General features: G+C 41.1%; 1 protein-coding gene across 1 annotated transcript in view; it reads left to right on the forward strand.

Moving 5' to 3' along the window:
* wdfy4 (WDFY family member 4) overlaps positions 1 to 17,646 on the forward strand; it is a 277,315-nt gene that overhangs the window by 244,259 nt on the left and 15,410 nt on the right. Inside the window, exons 56-59 of the mRNA XM_048616184.1 lie at positions 3,016 to 3,148; positions 4,383 to 4,540; positions 7,167 to 7,325; positions 10,851 to 11,030. Coding sequence (XP_048472141.1) covers positions 3,016 to 3,148; positions 4,383 to 4,540; positions 7,167 to 7,325; positions 10,851 to 11,030 — 630 coding nt within the window. The remainder of the gene's footprint in view (positions 1 to 3,015; positions 3,149 to 4,382; positions 4,541 to 7,166; positions 7,326 to 10,850; positions 11,031 to 17,646) is intronic.

Consider the following 17,646-nt stretch of genomic DNA (forward strand, 5'->3'; position numbering starts at 1 on the left):
TGACTAGGAATCTCCTGGGGCTTCTCGTGCTCCATTGCTGGGATGTTATTGGGTTGTATTAGAAACCCCATTTTCACACATCAGTGGGATTTTCTGCTATAGTACTGTCAAAGTTACAATAATGAAGCAGGAGCAGCTCTGAAGAAATTTTAATCATTCTGCTCATCTCGTATCAGGAGTTTGTTGGTGAGTAAGTGCCGGAAGACACAAACATCTTGGGAACTCTTCTGTTGTTTATATCAGACAACTTCTTTCTTATGGGATTGAAATTTATCCAGGAGAATGTCGGGAATGACTTTAAATAATGTTAGCCGCAGGATGGGATAGAAGAAAGTAAATGTTACTTGAAGTAATGCTGTAAAAATGTGTGATAATGGATTGACTACCCAATATCAAGGAGCCCTAGCAAAACTGGAATCAATGGGAATCAAGGAGCAAACTCTCCACTGGTGTAGTCATACCTGGCAGAAAGGAAGATAGTGTGGTTATTGGAGGTTAGTCATTACAGCTCCAGGACATCTCTGCAGCTGTTTCTCAGGGTAATGTCCTAGGCCCAACCATCTTCAGCTACTGTATCAATGACCTTCCCTCCATCATAAGGTCAGAAAAAGGATATTCGCTGATAATTGCAGGATATTCAGCACCATTGTGACCCCTCAGGTTCTGAAGCAGTCCATGGTCAAATGCAACAAGATCTGGACAAAATCTAATCTTAGGTTGGGAAGTGGCAAGTAATATACATGCTACACAAATGCCAAGGTATAATTATCTCCAAAAAGAGACAATCCAGCCACCACCACCCCCGCCCCCCCCCGGCTTGACATTCAATGATGTTACTATCACTGAATCCTTGACTATTAACATCCTGGGAGGTCACCATTGACAAAAAACTCAACTAGACTCACTGCATAAACACAACGGTTACAAGAGCAGGTCAGAGGCTGGGAATACTGCAGCGAGTAATTTATCTCCTGACTCTCCAAAACCTGTCTATCATCTACAAGGCACAATTCAGGAGTGTGATGGAATACACCCTACTTGCCTGGCTGGGTGCAGCTCCAATAACACTCAAGAAGCAGCTGGCTGGATTGGTACTACATCCACAAGTATCCGTTCTCTCCACCACCAAAATTTGGGAGCAGCAGTATGTAATATCAACAGAATGTACTGTAGAAATTCAGCAAAGGTCCTCAGACAGCACCTTCCAAGACCACAACCACATCCAACTAGAAAGACAAGGGCATCAGACATTTGGGAACACTGCCATTTCCAGGTTCCCCTCCAAGCCACTCACCGTCCTGACTTGGAAATATAGCGCCGTTCCTTCAGTATCACTGGGTCAAAATCCTGAAATTCCCTCCCTAATGGCATTGTGGGTCAACCCACAGCAGGAGGACTGCAGCAGTTCAAGAAGGCAGCTCACCACCACCTTCTGAAGGGCAACTAGGGATGGGCAATAAATCCTGGCCAGCTGGCAATAAATTTTTAAAAATCAATGGAATAATACATTTAGGAGACTGTATAATGGCCAGTCAATCTGATATCACCACTTGCTATATCTTTCCAATCAAATCAGCACCCTCTTTTCATGCAGTATAAATGGTTGTTCTCTTGGAGATTTGGTATTCTTGTGATTCTGTCCTGATGAGAGCACAGTTTGACAGTGAGTTTTCCTTTTTCTCAGCAATACTAAATTTAAAATTGTGTCCAAGATTCCCAATTGGCTATCTAAAGGCTGTTCCACGCTGAAGCAGTGGGGTTGACAGCAGATGGATAATTCTGATTTCATCATCAACACTGTGGAATGTCAAGTTATCTTTCAGTTGGAGCCTCACATTTTAATGGATCATGTGAACTCCCTACCAACTTCTCAAGGGCAATTATGGATGGGCAACAAGTGCTGGTCTTTTTATGATATTTTTTTTTTTTAAAAGGCTGCAATTAATGCTGGGATTTTTCACAGGCTTTGGGGATGGGAGGGGTACGGTGCACTGAAGGAGAGCAGGCCCCAAAGCTTCCATTGCTACTGCACTGCTCATGAGCCATTTCGGAGGTGAACAGGTTGAACAATTACCTACTACTTGTGCAATTGACGGGATTAAGCAACTTATTACAGATTTTCACTTGTGCTGACTGGAATGTTCTTGCTGGACAGATGGGCCTCTCACAATGGAGTATGTGTCCCTCAACGTCTACTGCCTGGCAGCTACGGCTTTCTTTATATTAAATTATTCTGTCTGGTCTGCAGAGGATATCTCCATATGTTCTGTCTGTCTGTCTGTCTCTCTCTCAATCTGTTTTTCTCTTTCTCTCTTTCTCTCTCTCTCTCTGCCTCTCAGTCTGTTTCTCTGTCTCTCTTTCTCTCTCCCTCAATCTCTCACTCCCTCAAACTCTTGAAAGGAAAATCCCCAGGATTTAAAGTTGTTTCTCAGCTGCTCACTGGGTCAGAATTCAGTGGCAGATCCTGCAAGCCTAAAATTTCAGTTTTCTACACCATCCCCAACCCAACCCAACCCCAACCCCATCCCCTCCTGCCTACTCCAACATAGGAAGCTAATACACAGCAAGTGGGTAGACAGGGAAGAGTTGAGGCCATGATCAGGTCAGTTATGATCTTATCAAATGGTGGAACAGGCTTGAGGGGCCAAATGGTCTACTCCTGCTCCTTATTCATATGACATCATGTACATTACAGCTCTTGGCTTATTGCAATGAGAACCCAATGTTGTACCAGTACAGGAAGTACAGCATAACTGATTCCCAAGGAGCTAAGGGCCTTTATTTAGGAGTTTTGACAAGAGAAACTCAAACATTTGCCCAGATTGTGTCCATTCAGAGATTGGAAACATACAGTAGATGTTTTGGCAGATTGCTTATATCCAGTGTGAGTGACTACAAGTTATTTCTGAGAGCTCATCTCCATTCCACATGACGTCAGTTAGATAGAAAGGCCAGCAAGTGAACGTGTCTCATGCTTTGTAAGATAAAGAGATTCATGGCGGCTTTCTTTTTCAGCTGTTCACTAAAGCTCATCCTGCACGGAATGTCCAAGGAAAGCACTCTTCAGGAAAGGACTCTGCTGCCTCTTCACCTGCCACCCTGCCCTTCTTCTACCACTTGCCAAATCTGAGGTCCTCTAGTGTGAAAGGTATTTAAAGTATAGATCTATGAGTCTGGTTATGTCTGTCTTTGACAATGCTGGACATTGTCAACTGACTGTAAACTGATCAGTGAAACTCATTCAGGGTGCAGTTGCTTGCAAACAATGGCTCCATTCTCCCCCACCCCTTCTAAGGAGTGATTTTAGCTGATTTCATGTTAATGTTTAGACAGATAAAACTGATTCAACAAGTATTAGCCACACAAAGTGACTTGGTAGGTCACACTCATAGATCACTCGAGTGGTGTTACCATTGTAATCATTACCCAGTAATGTTATCTGTATATGGTGTGATGTCTTAACACCGGGCATGTAGCACTCATTGTCCATGCTACTGAATGGAGAAAGACCACTTGGGGAACTATCACATCAAAGTGCACCCAACCTGGTTTAGTGCTGTCAGGAGCTGATGGGAGCAAAAGGCCAAGCCAAAAAGTGTGGTCTTTGGAATATGTCACCCATCAAGCAACAGAGGGTTGTATACAGGCAGAAAGAAAACATGGCATCACTATTAGATGTAAAATAGAGAATTTATTCAACTTCAGTGATGCCATGAACTTTCCTGTGGTCTGGGCCCCTCAAGGTGGACCCAATGATTGTTGAGAAGGCAGGTGAGAATCTGACCCATGGGGCAGCACCTGCAGTGATTGGAGGCAAGCACTAGGGAGAAAGCTGTCCCCATGATATCTCTTCCCAATGGTCATTATCCCGGTTCGGAGCAGGGCAAACTGCGTCCTTGTTTCCCCAGTACCACAGTACATTGGGGACAGTGTTCCAACTCTCTTCAACAATCCCCTGTGTAACCGTAAAACAGAAAGGCTTGCATTTATGTAGTGTTTTTCATGATATTTCAAAGTACTCTACACTTATAAAAGTAAGCATATTAGCGGTTGCGTTGTAGGATTCTATGTTTATTGTATAGAATTGCATTTGAGTCTGGCGCTGTAATGCGGCAAGTGAACTTTTCACTGTACTCGTTTGAGTGCATGTGACAATAAAGCTCATTCAATTCAATTAAAGCTAATTGAACTGAGTAATGTATGTTAACTGGGGATTCACTATAGAGAAGAAACTGAATGGAAATGGTTGGGAGGCGCAGGATTGCGATATGCATCATTGTAAATTAATGTATATAAGGTTTGCTCCACTTGTTTCCATCACCATGTGGAATATAACATCTTATTCCTCTCCCATAATGTTTTACTCAACCTATTTCACACAGAGCAATTGAAAGGAGCTGTTGGACATATTGTACACACGGACAAGGGTGTTCTTGCTGTGGAGAAGAATAAATTGCTGATACCACCAGATTGGAGCAAATTATTTTGCTGGGGATATGATGACTTCAGCTGCGCTCTGGGGAACTATGGTGCTGAGAAGGTATGTGATGTTGTGACTAGCTCAAAGTCAGGATTGTTCAACCCTTCTTCTAGATGACATGTTAAATCAAGGTCCTGTCTGTCCTCTCAAGTGGTCATATCTCAATAAGATAATTAAAAATTGACGACTAAAGCAGATTATTTGGATATTAGCTCATTGCTAGTTTTCAGATTTTTCTGTGTGCAAATTTGCTGCCATATTTCTTGTATTAAAGCAATAACTATTCTTCAAACAATGCCTTAATGACCATTATGTGCTTTTGGATGTGCCAAGGTCCATAAGACCATAAGAAATAGAAACAGGAGTAGGCTGTTCACCCCCTCAAGTCCACTCAGCTTTTCAGTAAGATCGTAGCTGATCTGACATTCTTCACATCTACTTTCCTGCCCTTTCCCCGTAACCCTTGATCTCAGTCCTGATCAAGAATCTCTCTATCTTAGCACAAAATCTATACAAGGACTCTGCCCCCACAGCCCTCTGCGCAAGGAGTTCCTAAGACTCCCAAATCTCTGAGAGAAGAAATTCCTCCTCATCTCAGTCTTAAATTGGCACCACTTTATTCTGAGACTATGCTGTCTGGTCCTAGACTCTCCCAATGTGGGGACACATCCTTTCAGCATTTACCTTGTCGAGCCCCTTAGGAATCCTAAGATTGTAAACAACCATATATAAATGTAAGCATTTATTCAAGGAATACTGAATTAGATTTGTAGTTTAATTGGAGATAGTTAACTAGTGTTTATGAAAGTATTCATTGGATGTAAATTAACACAATAGTGTCTCAAGGTAAAAACGCAGGTTGATATCTAGTAATAGAGTCATAGAGATATACAGCACTGAAAAAGACCCTTCAGTCCAACTCGTCCATGCCAACCAGATATCCTAAATAAATCTAGACACATTTACCAGCTTTTGGCCCATATCCCTCTAAACCCTTCCTATTCATATACCCATTAAAATGCCTTTTAAATGTTGTAATTGTACCAACCTTCACCACTTCCTCTGGCAGCTCATTCCATACACACACCACCCTCTGCATGAAAAAAAATGCCCCTTAGGTCTCTTTTAAATCTTTCCCCTCTCACCTTAAACCTATGCCCTCTAGTTTTGGACTCCCCCACCCTGAGGAAAAGACCTTGTCTATTTACCCTGTCCATGTCGCTCATGATTTTATAGACATTTATACGATCACCCCTCAGCCTCCAATGCTCTGGGGAAAATAGCCCCAGTCTATTCAGCTCAAATCCTCCAACTCTGGCAACATCCTTGTAAATCTTTTCTGAACCCTTTCAAGTTTTGCAACATCCCTCCTATAGCAGGGAGACCGGAATAGCATGCGGTATGTCAAAAGTGGCCTAACCAATGTTCTGCAACATGGCCTCCTAACTCCTATACTCAATGTACTTACCAATAAAGACAAGCATACCAAATGTTTTCTTCACTGTCCTATCTACCTGCATCTCCACTTTCAAGGAACTATGAACCTGCACTCCAAGGTCTCTTTGTTCAGCAACACTCCTAGGACCTTATCATTAAGTGCATAAGTGCTGTCCTGATTTACCTTTTCAACGTACAGCACCTCACAGCTATCTAAATTAAACTCCATCTGACACTCCTCTGCCCATCTGATCAAGATCCCAATGTACTCAGGGGAAACCTTCTTTGCTGTTGACTACACCTCTAATTTTGGTGTCATCTGCAAACTTACTAGCCATAGTCAGAACATCACTTTTGAATGTGTTGATTAAGACAACAAAGATCTAAAAGATTCACAAGGATGTTGCCAGGGATGAAGAGTTTGCGTGACAGGGAGAGGCAGAACAGACTGGGGCTATTTTCCCTGTAGCTTTGGAGACTGAAGGGTGACCTTATAGAAATTTATAAAATCACGAGGGGCATGGATAGGGTGAATAGCCAAGGGGAGGGGAGTCCAAAAATAGACGGCATAGTTTAAGGTGAGGGGGAAGGATTTGAAAGGCACCTGGTGGGCAACTTTTTCATGCAGTGGGTGGTACATGTGTACAATGAGCTGCCAGAGGAAGTGGTGGAAGCTGGCACAATTGCAACATTTTAAAAGCATCTGGATGGGTAGATGAATAGGAAGTGTTTAGAGGGATATGGGCCAAATTCTGGCAAATGGGACTAGATTAATTTAGGATATCTGATCAGCATGGATGTGTTAGACCGAAGGGTCTGTTTCCATGCTGTACTACTCTATGGCTATCTCTAACCATTGGCTTTTAACACCAGGGAGAGCTTCCCCTGCTCTCCTTTGAATAATTTTATGGGCTTACTTACATTCATCTGAGTAGGTGGATGTGGTTTTGGTTTATGGTGTCAGCTGGAGGAAGGTATGGCTGACTCGGCAGCTCCCCTTCATTATGGAACTAGAGCATCAGTCTGGGTAACTGGCGAGAGGGTGAAGAACTGGTGAACTGAATTGCGAAACTGAGCAAGAAAGGGGATTGCATACACTATGCTTCAGTGTCAGGAGGAAACAGGAAGCGGCTAATGCTATTGTTTCAGTCATTTGTACACCACAAAGTGATACAAGATTTTTGAAGAGTTGACGACCAACTGGATTGTCTTACATTGTAATAAAAATGATATTGTATTTCTGCTGCAGACTCTAACTGTATTTGAATGTCTGTCGGACTGGGGGCAGTGCCTGTGTGCTGCATGTCCAAACACGACAACTGTTATCACCGGAGGGACAAGCAGTGTTGTCTGTGTGTGGGGAATCTCAGCCAACAAAGACAAAGCCAAAAGCATGATGTTGAAAGAGGTACGTGACTATTGTTTTCTGCCAGACTGCATCTGCTGTCTTGATCTAGCCTGCATGCTCCCACTGCTTTGTTGCACGTGATCTCACCTGGGACAAACTTTCTTCCATGTTTGGACACAGTTTACTGACTGAAGTATTGCTGGAATGTGTTGGCTAGTATTTAGGATTTGGTGGTTCACACATACCAACCATTTGCAGCCTCGGCAAGTGCAGTTTCCAGGTCAGCTGCTGATTTCAGACTGGCTGAAACTACCTTAGAATGCATCAGCACTTTCTGCGTTGATATCACAAGCTCTGGAGGGACTTGGTGTCAGAATAAAGAGCAGTTAAGTTGGTAATAGTAGTAATTTGAATAAATTAACCATTGTCTGAACACTACAAAAGCAAAGTGACTATCAGCAAACACAGGAATTAGTCACTGCAACACACCTTCAGAGAAGTTGGGACCCAAAACCCAAGCTTATACTTTATCTGAACCCATTAACAATTTTGAATGGCGTCGATTTCAATTTTTGTGTTCAAAGGGTCACAACTAATTGAAGCACAACTATGAACTGACCGTCAACTCGTCCGTTTTTCACTGCTCTTTGTATAATCTGCTTTCTTGTTCCGTTACATAAATCAGACAGTCAGACCACTTTTCTCTCGCCTGCCTTGTTGGTTGACCTTTGTTTCCTGCTTGCTCTTCCTATGACATATCGATGACCAGAAACTGAGCTGCACCATTATAAATACTTCAGCCACAAGAACAGTTCAGAGGCTAGGAATCCTGCAGTGAATGACTTAGTTACTGTCCCAACAAAAGCTTGTCCACTATCTAGAGAACACAAGTCAGGTGGGTAATGGAATACTCTCTACTTGCCTACATGGGGGCAGCCTGACAACACTTGAGAAGATTGACACCGTCCAGGGCAAGCTAGCTCACTTGGTTGGCACCCCGTTCACCACCTTCAGCATTCATTCCCTTCACTGACACACAGTGGGAGCATTGTGTCGCATTTACAAGGTGCACTGCAGTAATTCACCAAGCCTCCTTAGATAGAACCTTCCAAACCCAGAAGGACAAAGGCAGCAGATACATGGGAACATCACCATCTATAACACATTCCCCTCCAAGTCACACAACATCCTGACTTGAAGCTATTCCTTCACCATCACTGGGTCAAGATCCTGAAACTCCCTTTCTGACTGGATTGTCGATGGCTGAAAACAAAAATGCTGGAAATCGCAGTGTATCAGGCAGCAACCATGGAGAAAGAGCAAGTTAACGTTTCAAATGTAGCTGACTCTACATTAGAATTGAGCAATCTAGACTCAAAATATTAGCTCTCTCTCTCTCCATAGATGCTGCCTGACTGGCTGTGATTTTCAGCATTTTTAGTTTTCAGTACAGATTCCAGCATTTGTAGTAATTTGCTCCTATCAGGATTGTCAATGTCCCTGCACCCCAAGGACTGCAGCAGTTTAAGACAGCTCACTACCACTTTCTCTAGGGTTTTTAGGAATGAACAATAAACGCAGGCCATGAATTCTGCCCAAGGTTAGTCTGAGCAGGGGAAGAACTTTCAAATTGATGCCATACAGAATACTGCCGTGAAGGTTTATCTTTGTTGCAGCTACTACTCCAAATAAAATTTATATATACTGAGTGAAATTGACCTCTCTCTACCTCTTTCTTCCTCTACCCCACCCCCAGCTCTCTCTCTCTCACTCACACACACCACACATCCACACATCAAAGTTGAGTACACTTTAATATCCCATAATATGTGTGAAATAAACAAATGTACTCAATCTTTTACTGAAAATTAAACGAACAGTGAGGCAAGCTCACAAAGGTCATTCGGTTTCACCGTTTGTGGTCAATGAAGCCAACAAGGAGTGTTCCCTGAGTCCAGTTGTAATTCATGTCTGTAACCTATATGCCACCATGGTTTTCTGTGTTACTTTCCACAGAAATCGCCCCAGTTATCCTTAATTATCAAAGAAAGGTCCGGAAGCTACAAGTCTAGGACTGTTGCACTTTCTCTGATGCCAATGTAATTATAATCTTATTAGAAAGATGTAGAGCTTTTTCAGGAATTCAGTGATGAATGGAAAAGTGAAAACAAACTAACAACAGGAAATTAACTTTTTAATAAAACTAATTATTGTACTTTAGTTCTTTTTGAAATCGAACATATGTTAATCATTGCAGTATAACTTTCTGTTAATAGGTGTGTAGCCGTGCAATCTCTGTTATGTTCTTAATTGATTTCCAACAGAAATATTAAGCAAACATATATATTCATTGTTGTTAAGGTGAATAATAAAAAATCTTTTTAAAGGATACTGAATGTTAATTTCATAGACAACAGAATCCCAGACTAACATTTGAATGAATTTAGACATTTTCCTTGCCGCAGCTAGACTTTAGTTTAGCAACAAATAAATATAAAACAAATAATTTATTAAGAGTGATGTATTTTGGTGACAAATAGGCATGTTTGCAATGTGGTTGAATAGTGTAATCAGGACATTGGAATGTTATAAATGTCAGCTTGGCTTAGTGTAGTATTTTCTGCACTAAGTTGGATCTGTAAACTGGAAAACACCAAAAGACATCCACCCTACCCCAATTAAGGAATTGCCAAACAAGATTTCACTTCTTGCAACTTTTACTTTAATACAAATCTGAACCAAGGTAAGTTAAGCATAAATTAGAGGTTATTTTAGTTAGTATATATAAATTTTGTTTGGAGAAGTAGCTACAACAAAGGTAGACTTCACAAATGTTTGAGGCAGTATTCTGTACGGCATCAATGTCAGAGACACCGCTTTTCCATGCTCAGACCAAACTTGAGCAGAAGTCTAGTCCCTTACCTTCAAGGACCTATTTTTCGCAGGCAGCAGTGTGCACAATCAGTTTAATGTCATGCAATTTTGAAAACAATGGTGCATTTTCTTCCATAGCCTTCTCAATTTTCAACTTTTATCAGTTATGGTGGCATGTATCTAGCAGACATGCCTTAGCTTTGCATGATATTAACAATCCTGGGCATTCATTCACTTTGGAAGAGAAAGAAACTATGGTAATAATTCTGTGCATGGTTCCTGACCATTCAAGAATCCAACTCTCTGACCCGCCTGCCTAATTGTTAGTGCTCTCAGGCTTTTTCCTTCCAACTTTCCAACTATTCATTTCTCTCTTCATGTGTATGCCTTTTGAATATGAACTTCCTCCCAGTTGGTACTGCTTCCAGATCAAGGGTCACCAGGACACAGTGGAGAAGCATTTATTGTCCAATAATTAGAACGGATCCTTTACAAGTGATACTGACTCTCAAAATTCCTTTTCAAACATTTCTAAAATTTAATTACACCAACAGTTTGAAATAATTGCAAATTTGGTGTGCCCTCTTCCCGAAGACTCTCTTTTCTGACACCAGAGTGGTGTAGTTCGTACTCTTGCATTCGTTTCCTGTCCAGGTGGGGGAAAATATTAAAGATCGAAATGTCTCAATAGTTATTTATTCTTTGCTGTAGGTACTTCATGGACATATAGAAGCCGTTACTTGTCTGGTGGTGTCGTTAACTTACAATGTGATTGTGAGTGGATCTCGTGACAGGACATGCATCATCTGGGACTTTAACACACTGACTTATGTCAACCAGCTTCAGCAACACGAAGCAACAGTTTCTGCTGTCTCCATTAATGACTTAACTGTAAGTTCCATCTCTCCATCCCTTTTCTGTTTGTTCAAAGTATATAAAAACAAAACATGCTGGAGAAACTCAACAAGTCTGGCGGCATCTCTGGAGAGAGACACAGAGGTAGTCTTTCGAGTACAATATGAATTTTCTTTAGAACTGAAAAGGGTTGGAAAATCATGATTTTTATGTTGCTGACAAAGGAGGTAGAGGTTTGAGTGGAACAGGTCTTGAGGATGGACAGAGCGAAAGACAAGGGATTGGTAATGGTGGTGAAGGAGAGCTGGAGATGTAAAATGGGCGTAATTGAAGGTGTGAAAAGGAGGAAATCTGTCTACAGAAATTCTGCAGAGAAGAAACTGAAGAAGGGTCCAGACCGGCAATGTCAGCTTTCCTGCTCCTCTGATGCTGCTTGGCCTGCTGTGTTCATCCAGCTCTACACCTTGTTATCACAAATAAGATATGGCTGAGGGTGGTAAGAAAAATGAATGACCAAGACCATGCTCTGAACTTGTGGAATTCAACATTGAATCTAGAGGCTATAAAGTGCCTATGTAAAAAATGAGGTGTTGTTCCTTCAGCTTGCATTGTGCTTCATTGGAATACTGTAGCAGGTGCCAGATGGAAATGTTAGCATGGGAGCAGGATAGTTTATTGAAATGGAAAGCAATTAGAAGATGGGGATCATTCTTATAGCCTGAATGGAGGCATTCCGCAAAGCAGTCACCGAGTTTGTGTTCTGTTTTGCCCGTGTAAAAGGGAAATTTCGGATTCCAGTGTTATGCTTTTATTTGATTGTTCAAGAGATAAATTTGTTAAAAGTAGTTCTCAGCAGAGGTCAAAGGTGTGAGTACATGGAATGAGATAGAATCTGATGCTTCAGTATCAACTAAATTAGTGTGAGCAATGTTTGTATAAGCATATAATATTTTAGGCCTTAAATGTTAAATTGCAAACAACCAAAGCACCTTTTACACCAATGAATGAAGCAAGGAGCCCCTCAATTCTTGTCCAGTTCTCGACTGAAAATAGCAATGGAATTGATTTGAGAATCTGAAAATAAGTGTCAGCTCCTGGGATTGCTGGGGACCCTAGCTCCCAACTTGGGCTCTGCTTGATGACTGTTTTAATCTCTTGTAACTTTGAATAAATTGGATAAATTTGTCGAGGTCAATTTTGTAAGTGGTCTGCTACTTAGCATTGCTATTCCACACCAAGAGTAAGAAGAAATATTTTCCTCCAGTCTTGTGAAGTGGACTCAGTGCTGTTTCCTTAAAATGTTGGTCTTTCTCCTGTTTTGGTATGCTCGTTGTTTGTGGGCATGTTGGTGTGAATATGCACATGAGGGTTGGGACTTTCAGTGTGTTTGTGAGTCGATTGCATGAAAGGAAATGCATCATCTCCAAACTTAACACACTGACTTATGGCAGCTGTCTTCTGGGTCGTGAAGCAACGATTTCTGCTGTTTCTATCAACAAATCCAGCTCCCCACTTCCATGTCAGTTAGTTCTCCTTCAGTTCATTATTGTGATTGCCTCTCCTGATTCTATCTCCCATGTGGGCCCTTTTGTTTATGGGTTTCCTACTGGAGGAGCTGCAATCAGTGAATTTACTCTTTGCCCTGAGACTGCCAGGATCAGCTTTTGAAGCATCAAAAAGATGGGAATTTGTGGGAACAAGGGTGGAGCAGATCTTTAAGAAGACTTGGGGTTACAGCTCCAATGGGTGGTATCAGGAAGAAGCTGATTGGGAATATAGTGGGGAAGACATTGAGGTGGAATTCCCTTGGGACTGGAACCACACCATATGAAGATCCAGTAGACTGAAGCCAAAGAAGTAGCAAGTCTTGCTGTTTGCAAAATGTATCTAATTGCATGGTATAATATTGCTGGAAGTACAATTATTGATAACATAAAACTACTTTGCCCTCTTCCATTGTGAGAGGTTTGTGGTTGTCTTGTTCTTATAATGTTTTATAGCCACGGGTGCCATTTGTGGCTGGATAATATCCTCAACTCCACATTATCCTGTAATAAAAATGTATGATATTGCAGGGAGTATAATCTTCTGCAATTTAAAAATATTTGGAGTTAGCTCAAATTTATTCCTGTGTTTGTAGTTTCAGAGATAGAAATGGCTTTGCCATTTATCAGGATGATCTCGCCTTGTTTCAGACTCACCCCGGATTGACATATAAATGACCAACAATCTCTTTAACCAGTTAGATTTAATGGTTGAGAAAGAAACAAAAGAACAATGGAGAAAATGGCAGAATTTTGATTCAAAACAGAAATAGAAATAAAGAAAGGGCTGAAAATCATGAATAAACACTTCATTATATCCCTTTAAGTTGCAATGTATAATAGCCAATGAAAAAGGTGATAAACTCCACAATCTATCCTTGTGACTGTCCTATCTCCTGAAAGCAGAATCCATTTCTCTCTGACAGACTTTTCTTCTCGTGAGTGCATGTGCCAGAAGAATATTAGGATCACTCTCATTGTCCTATCTCGCACTGTCAGAAGGGAGTTTTACTATGAAAGCACAGAAAGTGGCTATTAGCTGATATGGGTTTACTTCCAACTGGCTGTTTTACCTGATGCAGCAACACTGACATTATCTTCTGCAGCATAAGAAACTAAGTGTAGATGTTGTGATATTGAAAAATTCAGCAGATGTTTATGACAAGCTAACTATTTTATACAAGGATTGCATTCCCCAAACATCCCAGTGTCTGAGCTGACATTAAGCTGTTCACTTACAGCAGAGCTAGCATGGAGTATGTCAGACTTCAAGTCTGAGGTAAGGTGGAGTAGCCATTATAAGCTCTGGTCATTTGCTATGACAAAATGATGATATCATGAGCTCTAAGAGGTCTGCCAGTGTTTGTATGCCATGAAAGCTTCTCTCATCTTATTTAGTCTAACCCTATTTGCATGTCCTATTATTTCTCCTTCATGAGCTCATCTAGCTTTCCCTTAAATGCATCTGCACTTCAACTACTCCATGTGATAATAAATTCTGTAGTCTAACTATTATGGACCATACCAGGCCCTCTCAAAATATTTTAAGAAGGTAACCTAGAACTAACTTTTTCTTATTTTAAAGTTAAATGTAAAGTGTCTGTTCCAGATGAAATGGTCAAACTACTTGACATTAAGCAGCATAATTTATTTAAAATACAACCAAAGAAAGAGGAATTTAGTATAACTTAACTCAATTGGAAAACTTAACAAAATAATAGATACGGTAACAATTACTAATTATAGTATCATCCCATACATACACCCCTTGGCAAAAAAGGAAAATTCAGATGCAGATTCTCATATGCAGTTCTCCAATCAGGAGGAAAAAAATCAAGAGAAAATTCAGAGGGAGTAGCAGCCAGGAGACTTTCACTGAAGCTTCCAACTCTGTTGAGACCCCATCTGCTTCTGATGCACCTGAAAAAAAAAACAAAACCCAGAAATCCTAATCTGTGAAAACTGGCCACACCCATTTATTCTGCATTTATACAAAAACCCAAGGCCTCCTAAAATGTTTGCTCAAGTGGTCTTCAGTAGCCAGTTCCATACCTCTTGTTCAGTCTCTCTCTTGAAAGAAACCAGGACTAAATAAACTCCTGACCAACCTCCTATGTAAACAATTGCTCCTAAATCCCCCATTGAATTTTTTTATGATTCTCTTATGTTTATGTTCTCTAGTTTCTGACTTCCCAATAAAGTAGAAACAATTTCCCTACATCTATTGTAACTCGTTGCTTTGTAATTATAAAAACCTGTATTTTGGTTACCACTCTACTTTCTCTTTTCCGGTAAAAACAGCACCAACGTGTTCAGTCTTCTGAGACACTTATACCCTGTCAGTTCTGGTATTATCCTTGCCAATTTTTTTTTTTTTTGCACCTTCTTCAGTAGTTCTGGGTCTTTTGTTTAAATTGGAAACCAGGACTGCGGGATTAGTCCAAGTGTGGTTAAACAAACAAATTTAACATAAATTTCCTGTATTTCAACTATATTCTTAGGGAAATAAACTTAAGCGCTTTGTTTGTATTTTTTCTGGCCCAAGTTAACTTGTGTTCCTATTATTAATAATTTGTGAATTTATACTCCAGATACCATTGTTCCATTTCTATAAAGCCTGTCTATGCAAAATAAGCATGACTTTGCTTGGCTTTAATGACAATAATCTTACATCTGAATCAGGGAGGATGTGACTTGAAGCCCCACTCCAGGGCAGAAGAATATAATATAGGATGACAATTTAGTGTAGTCCTGAAGGAATCTAATGTTTATATCATACAGAGGGCCTGGTGCTCTGTAGACAAAAGGAATTTGTTCAGGCATTGCACTTTTCAATCAAACCAAAGCTTGGCAGACACTGTCCTCTGTTGCACTCCCCATGGCAATGCCCCAACCAATCGAGAGTCCATTTGCCAACCAATCAGCACTCTATTTCTTATGTGGTGTAAATTGTTGTTCCACCCGACACTTGGTGTCCTTGCTTTTGCCCTGGTGAGTACAAGATCAAAACTTTTGACAGCATCTGACTTTTCTTAGAATCATAGAGTTTCCATAGTGTGGAAGCAGGGCATTCAGCCCATTGGGTCGACACCAACCCTCTGAAGAACATCCCACCCAAACCCAACCCCCTACTCTATCCCTGAATTTCCCATGGCTAACCCACCCAGCCTGCATATTTTTTTTTTCAGCAGTATTTGAGTTTCAGCACTGCCAGAGACATTACAATAAAATTAGGATTGATCACTAAACTGCTGGATGAGGCAGCGGTTAGATTGCCTCTTAATGGTGATGGTCATTGCCTGGCATTATCTTATCTATGTTCAACCTGTCATGCCCTGTAAGAATGTTGTAAGTTTCAATTAGATCAACTCATTCCTTCAAAATTCTAGAGAACACGGGTTCCGTTTCTTCATTCTCTGCTCGTAAGGCAATCCCACCATCCCAGGAATTAATCTAGTGAACGTCTGTTGCACTCCTTTTTATCCTTCCTTGGATAAGGAGACCAAAACTGTAGACAGTATTCCAGGAGTTACCTCACCAAGTCTCTATACAGTTGAAACAAATATTTTTACCCACTGTAATAAAGGCAAAATATTGTGGATACTGGAAATCTTTAATTGTTTTTATCCTTATTCCTGTGCTTTAATTCCCTTGATTTGAAGGTCAGTGTATCATTTACCTTATGTATTGATTGTTGCACCAGCATGTTAGCTTTTAGTGTCTCATGAATAAGGATACCCAAGTCCTTTTGTATACCAGCACTTCCCAACCTCTCACCATTTAAGAATTATTCTTCTTTTCTGTTTTTCTGGGGCAAGACGGTGACTCAGTGGTTAGCACTGCTACCTCACTGCGTCAGGCCTCTTGGTTCAATTCCAGCCTCGGGCGACTGTCTGTGTGAAGTTTGCACGTTCTCCCCGTGTCTGTGTGGGTTTCCCCCGGGTGCTCCGGTTTCCTCCCACAGTCCAAAAATGTGCAGGCTACATGGACTGGCCATGCTAAATTGCCCCATAGTGTTCAGAGATGTGTAGGTTAGGTAGATTAGTCATGGAAAATGCAGGATTACAATGAATAAGGCTAGGGGAAGATGGGTCTGGGCGGGATGCTCGTCAGAGGGTCAGTGTGAACTCAATGGGCAGAGTAGCCTGGTTCCACACTGAAGGCATTCTATGCCTTTCTACCAAAGTGGATAACTTCATACTGATTTACATTATACGCTATCTGTCATATCCGTGTCCATCCACTTACCCTGTCCAAGTTCAATGAGGCCTCCCAGCACCCTCCTCACAACCTTCATTTTGTCACCAGAATATTTAAAATATTACAATGAGTTCCCACATCCAAATCATTTATGCAGCTGTTGTCATGATCCTGACCATTGAGCTACCTGAGTAGCAACAGCCTGCTAGCCTGAGAGGAATCCATTTTTCCTACTCTGTTTTCTCTAATTTTGTTTGCTAAGTTTTTGTTTGGAACCTCATCAAAAGCCCCTGAGCATCCAAGTACACCACATCCACAGGTTCGCCTTTATCTATATTAAAATTAACATCTTCAAAAACTCCAAGACTCTCAAACATGATTTCCTTTTTATAAATCCGTGTCAGCTCTGCTAATTTTACCATCATTTTCTAAGTGCTAATTCTCACATCCTTTATAATAGGTTTCAACATTTTCCTTATTACGACATCAAACTAAAAAGTCTTTAGTTCTCCACTGTCCCATTCCTTCCAATCTTAAATAGTGGGGTTGCATTTGCTACTTCCCAATCTGCAGAAACCTTTCCAGAATCTATAAAATTTTGAAAGGTAATTGCCAATGCATTCACTATCCCTATAAACACATTCTTCAACAATCTGGAATTATAGAATCCCTACAGTGTGGGAGCAGGCCATTCAACCCACTCCAACCTTCTGGTGAGCATCCCACCCAGACCACCCTATCCCTGTGACCCTGCATTTCCCATGGCTAATCCACCTACCCTGCACACTATGGGCAATTTAGCATGGCCAATCCCACTGACTTGCACATCTTTAGACTGTGGGAGGAAACTAGAGCACCCACACAGGAAACCCACGCAGACACAGGGAGAATGTGCAAACTCCACTCAA

Source organism: Rhincodon typus, chromosome 34 (genome assembly GCF_021869965.1).
Source record: "Rhincodon typus isolate 14 chromosome 34, sRhiTyp1.1, whole genome shotgun sequence".
Lineage (NCBI taxonomy): Eukaryota > Metazoa > Chordata > Chondrichthyes > Orectolobiformes > Rhincodontidae > Rhincodon > Rhincodon typus.